Genomic DNA, 12,951 nt, shown 5'->3' with positions numbered 1-12,951 from the left:
AAAATACCATTTGGGGACCACAAATAACAAAACTTTGAAAAGATTTTAAATGGTTTATTACTCTTATAAATGATGTATTCTTTTACTGATTACAAAGCCCAAATGCGTACGTAATCAACTTGTAGGGATGCATCCTGACCGTCATTGGAGTTTAGGTTCCAAGTGGGCAACCATCCCCAGCGGCCATTCCAGAAGTCAGTTGCGGCCTGAAAAACAAAAATATTGCAATAAGGAACATCGACTGAAAGTTTTTATATCAGGTGTCATCCATCAGTCGTGATCACTGGTGATCAAAATGATTGAATGATGTCAAAGTTCTGTTAGAAAAAAAGTAACATGGGCCTTTTGGAACAAGACTTTGCCTTTGTGAAAAAAACATGCGCTCACATCAGTTGCCGGCTTTTCTCATTTAAAACTGTTACTAAACGGTTTTAAAAGATTTAGCGATACACACCTCTGTCTCAAAATTTGGTTGGTTGAATAAAATGAGTTATTACTAAGGTTTCTTAAAACATGCTTACCGAAGGAGAGCCATTCCACCAAGGTTTGGGTGTGGGGTTGGCGACATTATCGGGGAAAAATCCGTTAGTTCCTCCTACCGCCAAGTTGATAATGAGGTAAAACTGAAATTTTGCACAAAAAGGTATTAATTAATTTCTATTTTCAGTAATTATAAATACATAAACGGAAATGTGTAACTCGCTTTATGAGTGTAGATCAGTTTTATCAATGGAGGATGCATCAAAAGGATAGGGACAAATCTCACCTTTTCGTCAAACGGTGCCATCTTGCTGCCGTATCTCCAGGGGTTTTCGATCCTGGAGTTGGTGTTGAAGCCGCCGTATTCCCAGAAACCACCATTGCCAGGTGTCGCTCGTCCAAGTTCGACATCATCAATGCTGAATCGCAAGTAATCTGTGAAGATTATTTGATATTTGGATATTAAGTCTTCAATGGGTCAATTTTCAGATAATAATGCTGTTACACTTCTGGGTAACGGCCTCCCCTAATCATCCATTCTTTAAACTTCTTGTGAGTTAGAAGACAAGATCAATGGTAGTTAACTTAATATATTGGTATGTAACCTAATGTTGTAAATAAAAATCATACTTGGAGTCCATTCGAGTTGGTAACGATGGAAGTTGCTGTTGTATCCAGCCGTGTTTCTTCTCAGCCAGTGGGCACGTTCCCAGCCGTTCAATTCGGGGTAAGGACCGTAATGAAGAGTGGAACCGGCTTCCTGAAATTAGAAAAAAAATAAGTAATTGCTTTATCCTTTTAATATCTCGGGAGTAAAGTAATAAGTAGGATATAAAGTAAAGGATAACAACTTACTTGTGTGCCAATGTGAACGCCGTGTTGTGTCATGGCGCGGTTGCCTCGAGACTCGACTAAGTCGATCTCACCAGACGCGGGCCAAGTACCATATGTGTTGTAAGCAGGCATCAACCAGATAGCTGTCAAAAAAAGGTTAAGAATGAATACCAAAATCATACACCTACATTTAAAATAGACTAGTGGTAGAAGTTGGGTTGATATTAAAATTATGCATGTATTTAGGCCTGTATTCGGGATGGGCACATCAAATCCTCCCGCAGGAATGGATGTGCTCAAGCCGGCACTTGTTAGTGTTATAATATTTTAGAAAATGATTACCGGGCCAAAGCCAGTCTCCAGCAGGCATTTTTGCGCGAACTTCAACGCGACCATAGCGGAAGCTGAACGAATTTACAGTACGGATACGTGCACTCTTGATAGGGTTCAAAATATTCGAAGGACTGCCAGTACGTTCGCATCCCCACCATCTTGGGTTTGTACATCTGTAAAGTAAACACCGCGTGTTATAGCCATATTGAAACAAAACCACATCTTTGAACCCATAGACTGAGGGCTTACCACCCATAATGCAGTTAACAGAGTTGGCAAGAGATGCCACAAAGCAGCGTGTGTGGGCACCTTTATAACTGTAATTATTGCTTTTCTCAACAAGGCCTCTGGTTTTGGACTAGGTCTATTCGAACGAGGTTATCCCGTACATTAAAATAAGTTACTTTAAGGGGTGGCGATAGAAGCTGTTAAAATAGGCATGCATTCAAACATTTGGCTTTCTCCTCATTCTATATGTGTTCAGATATATAGTATTGATTAGATAATGCAAGCCAACACAAAGATCACCTTATAAATTAAATCATTGAGTTTGATCAAGCTACTTTATTTTTTAGATAATAGCGTGTCTGTATCTTATCTTTTATCCATCTCGACCAATTTTCTTTCATGCCTATGCCAACTAAAAAGTATCATGAGTTTATTCTATTTTTAAAGCGATAGTCATACTAGTGTCATTTTCAATGTGAAAACTTATTATCAATAATAAAATAGCTTAATTACCTATCCGCGGGTGCGCCTCCTTCAACGTTCAATGTGCCATGAGACAGGAAGGCCTCCCCAAACTGGTCAGAAGTCAGCGAGGGACGGATGAACAGGCGTCCACTGTGAGTGAACGAGTTTGATCGGTTGTTGCTGTAGTATTGGAACTCCCAGTTCTGTAAAGCGATCAATGGATTTAGTAAAATTAGACACGTTGCTGCTCGCCAGTTCTGTACTGGAAATTGGCTTGACATGCTACCACGTTTCTGGAGTTGTAGTTATAATTCCTGAAAACTCTGAATCCTCAGAATGTCTATGTCAGTGCTTTCTCAGCAATACTATTTGTGTTTTTATGTGTATTTAGACGAGACGAGATATCATGCACGTTTCTTAATTTCCTGCGATATTTATCGCTTTATATAAATGTGCCTTTATACACCGGATGTCATTATTAAAGTAATTGCAATGAATCTTACACCGCCACCGGCAAGAGTGTTCTCATGCTGCCATTTCTCAAGATCGAAACTCTCGAAATCATCAGCGAAGATGAGAGCCCCCGAGCACACGGTGGCTGGGGCGTGGGTCCCACTGACTGTCGTCACACTGGGGGTGCAAGCTGCACCCAGTGACGCTACGGCTAACACGCCTGCTAACACCGACCACATCTCTGTAACAATAAAAAATGAATGATTTATTTTAATATAAATTATTATCCTCATATTTTTCCCTTAACTAACACTTTGATATAGTTTTTCTGAATAAAATTATATTTTCATCTGAAATATTATAACGTCAATGTATCTTTGCAATACACTCTCACGATTTCTTATGGCATAAAGTTTAATTACAGTATACGGTCACGAATAAAGGTTTAGCTAACGTTAATAACTGTAAAATACTATAGGGGTATGTATTAAAAAAATTACAATTAACAAAGTCCAATGTAAACACATTTAAAATAATAATACATATTTATGTACTACTTACCGGCGGGAAAGAACTAAAACTGACAAAATCCTCGAATTCGCCGGAGTTTTATAATCTTAGAACATCGATAACACAGCACTTGAATGATAATGTGTAAGAATAGGAACCATACCGTTGGTTAGTGACGCAGTTATATTATTTTCAGTAAAAAACAATAAAATTAATGTTCCACAATGACCATTATCACAATTAAGTTGTTCTCTTGATTACCCAAATTATCAGATCAATATTTTTAATCAATCAAGTAATTTCATTTGTATGAGCTGAATACCTAAGTCGCACATGCAAAATTACTTTAACAACTAATCTGAAGTCTAATGGATACTTCTATTTAAAATATTGCGGCGGGGGAACGGGAAGTTACAACTTGGTAGACTACAACTAACACAGGCAACAGGAACAACGTTTACTTGCTCAAGCTTTCTTAGAATAGAAACACGCAGTTATTATGGGAAAACACATTAAGCATAAGTAAATGCGCACTATGACCATATTATCTCTTTACTGTTTACTTATTGCAACCAGAGCATATTCCCGAGCTCTTTTGCCACGTCTTTTATAGGTATTGAAATTGTGTGCAGCACGTGTGGAGGGCTAGTCCGAAAACATTCAGACAGAACAAGCTTAAAAATTTGTGAAAACCCCACAAGAATTAAATTACTTAGTGCGGAAAGAGTTAAGAATGAAAGTATTTGCTAGCACATTTTCTTGAAGTTCAAATACAATTCGGTTGATATCTTGTCAGTTTTCCAATCATACAAAAATTAAATCCTATAGCGGGAATAGGAGTGGAGATTTTCTAATGTTTAAGGTTGTACTGGGACAAAAAAACCTACTTCGGTTTTATCAAATTTTGACACCTGTTGACAACCATTAAATTTATGTAAAAAAAATCGGAATACTTGATGTCAATATGCATTCCTTTTAGACTCAATATACACATTTCCTAAAATTTACAGTAATTAAGTAAATAATAAAAATGGAAAAACTTACTTGCTATCAGGAATACAATAATTGGTTACTCTGAAATTTTGCCATGGATGTATGGTGAGTAGCCAATGCTTGGTTTCAAATAACGCTTGACTGGTACCTGATCGTCGTGTATGTCTCTACAAACATGTTTATTTTCAGATGGCTTCAACAATTAAATTACTGCCGAGGTATATATGTCCCGTTGTAACACGTCAATTTTCGTTGAAGCAAGCCAACTTTTGTAACTTCTTCAGAGTAGTACGTTGTACATCAAATGAAGCTTCTACCACACAATCCCAAGGCTTAACGTGTTTTAACTCTAACAGCAAAATCGATTTTCGGCAATTTGATCCTCGGAGAAATGACAGGGGCGACAATTTATTACAGCGTTCTAAAAATTCTCTAAGTTTCCTAAAAGGCTTTCAAAAATCATTTACATTCCGGAGAAAAGACGAAAAGCCAAAAAATCAGAAGAGGCGAGTCCCTAAATTAATTTTAATTCAAAATCCTTTGACATGGTTAATGATTAAGATTGACTTCAGCGTGTTAAGGAATATATGGGATCCGTCTTTTGAAGAAAAGGAATTTAAGTTTGGAACGAAGCAGGTAAATTATTCTCCTTCACTACTCTAGTGGCTCTAGTTTCGTAAGTGTCTGTCTGAATGGTTGCTTGCTTGCTTGCTGGAGGGATCAACTCTGCTGTTTACACTTCACACAGTTGTATATTCGTAATCGGAACAGAATTTTCGGTTTCCCTATTTATTGACCTAGTGATTATTCCAGGCTATATCGCGTATAACGCATGTGATCAGCGCTGGTCAGTTCACCGAGTTAAACGGCTTATTGACTAAACCTGCGCGTTTAAGTTTAATGCGAGAGTTGGACCGCAACTGGGGAGAAAAGCAACGTTCCCTCCTAGCGCTAAATCATGATGACATACAGATTTCTTCCCCACGAAAGGTTTATTTCATTCGAATAGCTGGTACGTATGTTTCTGCATCCATATAGTAAAGTATTTTTCACTTAGTAACTAAGCTTTTTGTAGACTTATTTGTTGTTTTCACAATTATCAATGTGCAGCGATCTTATCAAATTAATGATAAATATGATAAACCAAAAGGTATAATTTGATTGCGGCACTCATTGTACTTAATATGGGAGGTGTAATTAGTGTTAATTCAATCATTACAATGTATCTTTTATAGTTTCGTACAATGGATTGTTTGGCAATTCCGATCCTGTAAAACTAAGTTGACATGAAATTACAAATATTTGTTTGTTTGTAGATAAGAAATTTTGTGATGTTGATATGGCGTTTTTGGCCCTAAAATGGGCGCCTATTAATAGTATTGAAGCCCTTATATTTACTGAGATATTTGCAAGATTTCACCGAGAGTATACGCCTCACTCTATCCCAGAGTGGACTATAGCTTATTTCAAAGTAACACGCTTTGAAGTCTTGCGCCGATGACATACGTTGTCACGAAGTTAAGCTATATTCGACAAGCATGAAATTTTTATGTCAGCACTGCAAATGTTGATTAATAAGACAGTGACACTCAGCCTTTTTTGACAATTGTATAGTTATAATTGTTATTTGACGCTGTACCAACGAGGACGTTTTTATTGGAGTTTCGACGTCTTAATGTGCCTTGGAAATGTTGGTTGAACGTTGATATGAATAATAAATATATCGGTTGCTTGTCGGTTAAAAATTAATTTACTGTATTTGAAAGAGTCAGTCTCAGAATTATATAATTATCTGGAAAATCATTTTATTTTTTGCTAAAACACTGAGCCATTCATCTTGCAGAATCATCTATGACATTCTAAAATATGGGGGGCAGGCGTTTAAGACATATTATGGGAACCATCAGGCGCAGATTAATATTAAAAGCTGCAGCAATTTATGTGACATATTTGCGGACTAAAACGATTTTTGTCTATAACGTCAACAACAACCTTCACCAGATTTATGAAATAAATTTATTTAAAAGATAACCGCTGGATCAAGTCTAGGTGAACGTGGCTTACGTATCGCTGCTTCGCGGAAGACAGCGATCGGTGGACACCTATTTACCTATGCATGCGTTTTAGTATTTTTATTTTGCCACAACTTTCGCCCTATGCGCATGCGTCATTAACTGCACAGATTCCAAACTTGACTATTTGGCTGTGGCTGTGAGTATATTTAATCGAAATCACATTTGTAATGAAATCGTATATTGGCATTTAGTAAATATTTAGTTAGTTTTTAACCTTTTGGTGAAACGTGTTACGAATGAATAAAACTATGATAACGAAATAATATTTTTTTATTTTATTTTAAAAATATTTGTCATGGTAGGTATATTACTAAAACTAAAGACCTATTTCAAAGTATTCCATATTTTTATGTTTACGTACAAAGAATTACTACTGTATGTGACATAGTTCTCTAGTTTCAAAATATACCTTGACCGAGTAACAAAAAATAGATACTTAAAAGTAGCTCTATAAATCTAATAACAGCGTGGTTGGGTTTTCGAGGTAGTTTTTCAAGTAATTAGAGAAGCGAGCCATAGTAACGCCATCTATCACTCTGTGGTCGGCGGAGAAGCTTATGGTTAGTATGTGGGCTTTCCTAATGTTGCTTTCGGAATCGAATCTTGGTAGTACCTGCAAATATGGAGAATAGGGGTAGGTAAAGTAATAGTATCTTTTAGACTGGTTACTATTCGCTTACCAAGTAAAGCTGTAGGTATTATTACTGCGTATTAACACACCGGGAAGTGTGAATAGAGTTCATTAAATTTCTTTGTTCACCACAGATGTAGAAACTAATTACTAAAAATGATAAACAACAAGTGTAGCATCAGTCTTCAGATTAGTTTCATTAGGATCTTATTATTTGGTTAATAATTTGAATGTGGTGAGTAACCTCGTAAATCGCAGACTGGAAGAAGAGAAGAAGAAGAAGTGGAAAACTGTTAGTCTTCCACTTTTTTCATATGTTTTTTTAACTATAAACATAATTACTAAATAATGTTATTTACCTGTATTTTACCAAGGGCACCAATTGCGACTTGTGGTGGTAATATCACAGGTTTAGTATAGGTTCCACCAATCTGAAAAGTGTAAGATCGATTAAATGTACACATTTTGATAATTGTTATTTATATTCGTATTTTAAAAGTACAAGCTTTTCAGTCGGCGCTCGATGGTAGACTTGAATTTTGGAACTTAAAATTTGGCCAGGTTATCATTATATGTATGTCGGAATTTTTTTTTGGGCTTAATTAATGAATGGGTGATTTAAATTTATTTACAAGTAGGTGACTTCATCATTATCTCTGGCCGTCATAAACCACCACAAAAATTCAATGATGACATTAAGTGTTATTATACTCACAATGCCTATGTTTGACAAGGTGAATGTTCCACCAGATATTTCAGCGAGCCCCAGTTGTCCCTTTGTTCCCTTTTCTTGGAGACTGTTAAGTTCACTCGCTATTTCTAGTATCGTTTTATTTTGCACGTTCTGAAACAGACAAAGCAGAATTAAAAAATGTTACTAAATTATATCTATCATATTTTATATTGTTAAATGATGTAATTTAGTAATACCTTGATAACAGGAACGACTAATCCATTAGGCGTATCCATGGCAACACCGATGTTGTGATTTGCTTTGTAAATAATGTGTTCACAATTGCTGTCAAGGCTGCTATTAAGAATTGGTAGTTGAGTCAAGCCCAAAGAAGTGGCTTTGATAATGATGGGCATGTATGAGAACTTGACACCTCTCTCTAGTGCTATTGTCTTCAATAAATCACGAGCTTCAACTAATTTTGTCACGTCGTATTCTTCGCTATATCCAAAGTGAGGTATTTTCTGAAATAAAAATAGAATAACTATTAATGCAAATTCGTTTAAACATGTTATATTTTAGTTCCAAACCTATGCAGCATTACTCCTGTGCCACACCAGGTAGCACGATACCAGCCGACTTAGATTCGCGCATAAAACAAGTATTTGTATTATCCACTAATGCGTTGATGTTATGACCCCTTTCGAACCACAAGAAAACTATATCTCAGCAGAACGGAATACATAAAAATCCCTTCTTACCATGGCTTCGGTCATAGATTTCACCATTGCTTTCGTAAACCCGCTCACTGGAACTACCCTGTCTTCCAATAATACTTCAACTTTAGCTTGTGCCTTAGTGACTGGAATTTCAACAGCTTTAACGGTTGTTGCATCAGGTACGATGTTGGAAGCATCAGAGTCGATGTTCAAATGCGCGAGCATGTCTTCTTTGAGAATCCTGCCGTTTTTGCCAGTAGGTTTAACAGTACTTAAGTCTACCTGTAAAGCAATTAATATTGATTAAATTGACAGAAAATTATTATAGACAAGTATTTCGGGCAAAAGCAAGTTTCTGAAACGCAGCTCTAGTTTTTGTTTACATATATCATTCTCGTCTTTTGGATAAATCAATGCTTAGGTGTTAAAGAGAAATAAATCATGAGCAACACTGGGACTAGTACTCACTGTAAGTATTCATAAGTGTTGAATATTTCGCTATCAGCGAAATATTGCCTATACTGACAGCGGATGGATACGGGCTGCCCAGATGGTTGGCGTTCTTTGAAAAAGGCAGAGCACGGCAATAGGCAGATGAAATGATAAAGATTGAATATTGAACACTTACATTGAATTGTGCTGCAATTCTCCTAACTGATGGAGTTGTCAATACTTTTACTTTTTGGGCTTTCTCGTCCGCTGCTTGTTTTGTGCTAACCTGCGCTTGTTCTTCATCCGAAGAAGAAGATGACCCTGAAAAGTGAGACGGTTACATATGGACTAATATTATTGTTTACTTGTGTCTCTTAACGCGACATCCACTTTAAATGAAGTAGATTGCGTTATTCGTAGACTTTCTTGCCGGTTCTTCTTCATAGGAAAAAAACATTGTATAACCATGCATGTAAAGGCACTACCACATCGTTTCAAAAGTGCCTGAAAAATGGCTTACTTAAAATTAAAACTTACTTTGACGACAATTTGAAAGGATAAGTTGTATCATAGTATAGAGTCGTCACTAACATAGTGAAACGCACGTCACCTAAGTTCGATATGTACCACCAGTCTTCAGTAAGGCCAGTAGAGGACGGACGTGCTTTTTATTGCTGACGACATATTTCTCATATTGATCCGTCAGTTAGCGTCAAATGATGGGGCCTACCCATCTCGTGTAGTGGGCATTTGTTAAAAAGTGATACTTTCCTCTGATCTCCTCTACGCCGCTCATGTTGTGCGCTGTCACGCTGCTTAAAGTAGGAACTTTAAGAAAAGTTGGCAATCCTACTACTACTACTGCTTATGAATACACACCTTCATCCTCTCCATCTTCAACTTCGATGTCTACAAGAGGTTGTCCAACTAAAGCCGTTTGGTCGACCTCATGGTAGAGTCGCTTCACCACTCCGTCGTACCGACTGGTTATTGTAACCGCAGCCTTATCACTCTGAACCTCACATATATTGTCAAATTGCTGCACTTTGTCACCTACTTTCACAAACCTGAAATACCGGAATATTCATTAGCCTTAGTTTTAGATTGCAATTTGAAGAGTTCCAAATTGATAGCTTTTCTAGTATTTAAGGGTAAAATAATATACCTATGCATTGAGTTAGAAAATACATTTAAATTCATAATATTATTCATTATGCACGACATAAGTGGATCTAGTTCAGACAACATATTAATGAAAATAAACTCTTTCATAAGAAAGGAATACTGTCGATACCGATGTATATAAATATATATCTATTTATATATTCGAACATGAATATGAATAACATTTGGTAAATAAACTTATCTTTGTAAACAGAAAATCTTTGTTTTGCATAAACAACTATTTCATCACGTACCTATAGCAAGCCGTCATAAGTCATAATTATATGAGAAGGTTACGTTAAGTAATTATTTTGTGGGTACGTATATATTCTGTAGCTATTAAATTCAATGACTGCTATTATGACAATCGTCGTCGACTTAACAATAAAAAGTACGAAAATAACACTAAGAAGAAAACCTAAAACATCTTAACTACCAAGACGTATCGCTTCGGGACATTCAAGTCTCTATAAAAGCAAGTTTATTGGTCTGAGTACTAATTCTGCATGTTACTCGTAACTATACGTACTGTACGTATACCTATATACTTGCGTTAAAATAATATTTTAAATTGAAATTCAACATCCTCGCACTCGACGCGCCTCGCTACAAGTAGAACGATAAGGATAATTTTAAATCAAAACTGCACTTCAGCACAATGATAAAAGCTAAAAATGCAATTATTGGGCATGGATTTCCTTTCCGACAAACCGTTCGGTTTTGTGTGTTTTCGTAAGATATTTTGTTGACCTATATTTTATAACATTTTTTTTTCTAACGCCAGAATTACGCAGGTTTGGGAGTTGTACAAAAATGTTACTAAGACAAGAGTCAAGTCATGTTTCGTAAGAAGTATTTCTTCTTAAAATTTAATAATGGATTGATTATTGCTTTGTTATTATTTTTTAATGTAAACACTATATTGAGTACTTAATGAAAAAGTCTTACCATTCTTTTATAACTACTTCTCGAATACCCTCACCAATGTCAGATAGTTTGAAAGCAACGCTTTTGTTTAATATTGAGCTTGTGTGGAATGTTCTATGGCTTATAGTAGCGTTGGTTATTTCACGTTTCAGTATACAAGCAGATTGAGATCGCTGCCTCTCCTGAAAAGTAGACAAATATGAATTAGTTACGACTATAATAACGGGCCATAAGGCTACGTTTCCATCAGGGGCCTACACACTGTAAAGAAGATTGTTTCAGCTATACGATGATGGCGGTGGCATCTCACTTCCGAAATTGCAACAGTCTTGTATTACAATCGTAGGCCCCTGTATTCCATTTGCTTAGTAACTAACATTTATTTTCTCGAGTTTTTACACAGAAGTTTGACTGTTTGTCTAAAAATACAGCTATTAAAAACGCGGCTAGAAACGAATTTAAAACTTAGAAATAAATAAATTGTTTATTTGTTTTATGCGTTTATGTTAAAAGCCACACTAATATTTAGTTTCGCTTTTATAAGATTGTTTATCTATTTTTAAATATCTGATCACTGGGGGCCTAAATCATCCATCGAGCGGGCCAGCGACGGATGTTAAAGTCTTATTTAATTAGTCAATTCTACTTAATATTTATCTATCACGTTGTAAGAGAATAGAAGAGATAAAGACTTGTGGATAATCAAAAATGTCATAAACATTATGAGTTTTAGAGGTGATTACAATCATTGTGAATAGTTACTAAGCGGTTTTTCTGCATGTGAAAAATATATAAATCGTCGTATTTTACAGATATTCCAAAATTGCCCAATCTGTTACAGAAAAATGCACAAATTTTGGCAAGATGTTATTCTGTTAATGCTTTGAAAATGATCCGAAACCAATAAATAAGTGGGCGTGTATAATCGACAAAGTGAACAATGTTTTAACTTCAGATTGTTTCTTATCATTTAGCAGAACATCTTAGTAATTCGGTAATTACTTGATAAGATTTGCTTATTTTATAATTCTGTTATCTTATTGCTATGAAAAAATAACGTTTTGATTTAAGGTGTCACTGATTATTTCAATCACGGCGATTAGGGGCTTGTAACACTGACATCTATTACATATGTTTTAAATTAATTAATTATAAATTCCAAGCTAACCTTTAACATTGTACTTCTGCACTAGTAAATAGCTATTGGAAATAAGGAGAAATATGCGAGTGTTAATTTAGTTTTTCGTATACTTAAATTGTATTATTATTAAATTACCACAGGCACGTTCGTAAACATTGAAAATAATATGGAATTTCATTAAATATTACTCACATTTCTCATTACCACACACACAGAGCTCCACCGGTTCACATTCTTCAAGTTCACAACACATTTTCTCATTAAGTACGACATTATGAGTAAATTAAATATATTTTTACTAATTGTTAAGATTCATGTCGCGGTCGCCGCGCCGCGCCTCGCCTTCGCAAACACTACTGAATGTTATCACCTCATTATCAGTGGGCCACGGCATTGATTACCATTTTAAACAATATTATACGTTTAAGTCGAATATGCTGTCACTGTGACGTAAGGGTGTAAGGGTCAACGTTCGTGTATTAACTTAACCCATAACAGAATAATAAGATATAACTTGTTGAGTTGCGGACGCTGTTCAGTGAATACTGGTGCATGTAACTGGTTTTAGTATAATGATATCCCCATCCTTTTCGCTTTTGTAGCAATGTAAACAAGTAGTGAGTCGCACGCTATACAGCGCGCCAGTATAATAGATTAGATTTCGACGCTCGGTAAATAATTATAGCATTTAATCGGAGTAAAAACTCGTTATTTCGCGGGTGTGTCTGAGTAACTCACAGTGTATATATTTTATATAAAATATTAATGTGAACTTAAACAACACGTTTTCGGTAAAGATGACTTATGAACAAAACTAAAAGTCTTTAATGCTCATGGTCTTTTCAGACAGTCATAACATAGGTGAGTGAGTTAGTAAAATAAAACGATGTAAT

The 12,951-nt window shown here is 35.8% G+C and overlaps 3 protein-coding genes across 3 annotated transcripts; 1 reads left to right on the top strand and 2 right to left on the bottom strand.

The window, feature by feature from the left end:
* Positions 1 to 38: 38 nt before the first annotated feature.
* On the bottom strand, positions 39 to 3,431 carry LOC113494976 (beta-1,3-glucan-binding protein-like). The gene is made up of 9 exons (XM_026873527.1): positions 3,355 to 3,431; positions 2,844 to 3,034; positions 2,389 to 2,543; positions 1,657 to 1,820; positions 1,336 to 1,457; positions 1,111 to 1,240; positions 767 to 915; positions 522 to 623; positions 39 to 206 (listed from the first exon to the last, which is right to left on the bottom strand). Exons 2-9 carry the CDS (start codon positions 3,030 to 3,032, stop codon positions 90 to 92), a joined length of 1,128 nt encoding a protein of 375 aa, XP_026729328.1. The 5' UTR covers positions 3,033 to 3,034; positions 3,355 to 3,431; the 3' UTR covers positions 39 to 89.
* Positions 3,432 to 4,235: 804 nt separating this feature from the next.
* Positions 4,236 to 6,096, top strand: LOC113494977 (m-AAA protease-interacting protein 1, mitochondrial-like). Its single transcript, XM_026873528.1, has 4 exons — positions 4,236 to 4,401; positions 4,486 to 4,932; positions 5,110 to 5,308; positions 5,613 to 6,096. Exons 1-4 carry the CDS (start codon positions 4,399 to 4,401, stop codon positions 5,795 to 5,797), a joined length of 834 nt encoding a protein of 277 aa, XP_026729329.1. The 5' UTR covers positions 4,236 to 4,398; the 3' UTR covers positions 5,798 to 6,096.
* A 564-nt stretch (positions 6,097 to 6,660) lies between these two features.
* Positions 6,661 to 12,564, bottom strand: LOC113494972 (lipoamide acyltransferase component of branched-chain alpha-keto acid dehydrogenase complex, mitochondrial). The gene is made up of 9 exons (XM_026873521.1): positions 12,251 to 12,564; positions 10,939 to 11,099; positions 9,706 to 9,893; positions 9,023 to 9,147; positions 8,437 to 8,676; positions 7,933 to 8,199; positions 7,718 to 7,846; positions 7,362 to 7,433; positions 6,661 to 6,984 (listed from the first exon to the last, which is right to left on the bottom strand). Exons 1-9 carry the CDS (start codon positions 12,329 to 12,331, stop codon positions 6,820 to 6,822), a joined length of 1,428 nt encoding a protein of 475 aa, XP_026729322.1. The 5' UTR covers positions 12,332 to 12,564; the 3' UTR covers positions 6,661 to 6,819.
* Between the last annotated feature and the right edge of the window lie 387 nt (positions 12,565 to 12,951).

This window comes from Trichoplusia ni, chromosome 6 (genome assembly GCF_003590095.1).
Source record: "Trichoplusia ni isolate ovarian cell line Hi5 chromosome 6, tn1, whole genome shotgun sequence".
Classification (NCBI taxonomy): domain Eukaryota; kingdom Metazoa; phylum Arthropoda; class Insecta; order Lepidoptera; family Noctuidae; genus Trichoplusia; species Trichoplusia ni.
Note: the sequence above shows the minus strand (reverse complement) of the source record. Positions and strands in the feature narration are given on the sequence as shown.

Coding starts and splice junctions, on each gene's coding strand:
- LOC113494977 (XM_026873528.1), top strand. Junction 4,933..5,109: donor TTAAGTTTGGAACGAAGCAG/GTAAATTATTCT, acceptor TGATTATTCCAG/GCTATATCGCGTATAACGCA. Junction 5,309..5,612: donor TTATTTCATTCGAATAGCTG/GTACGTATGTTT, acceptor GTTTGTTTGTAG/ATAAGAAATTTTGTGATGTT.
- LOC113494976 (XM_026873527.1), bottom strand. CDS start 3,032: ATGTGGTCGGTGTTAGCAGGCGTGTTAGCCGTAGCGTCACTGGGTGCA. Junction 1,458..1,656: donor TGGAGACTGGCTTTGGCCCG/GTAATCATTTTC, acceptor TTTTTTTGACAG/CTATCTGGTTGATGCCTGCT. Junction 207..521: donor GGTGGAATGGCTCTCCTTCG/GTAAGCATGTTT, acceptor TTTGTTTTTCAG/GCCGCAACTGACTTCTGGAA.
- LOC113494972 (XM_026873521.1), bottom strand. CDS start 12,331: ATGTCGTACTTAATGAGAAAATGTGTTGTGAACTTGAAGAATGTGAAC. Junction 9,148..9,705: donor TGAAGATGGAGAGGATGAAG/GTGTGTATTCAT, acceptor CTCACTTTTCAG/GGTCATCTTCTTCTTCGGAT. Junction 7,434..7,717: donor CCTTGTCAAACATAGGCATT/GTGAGTATAATA, acceptor TACACTTTTCAG/ATTGGTGGAACCTATACTAA.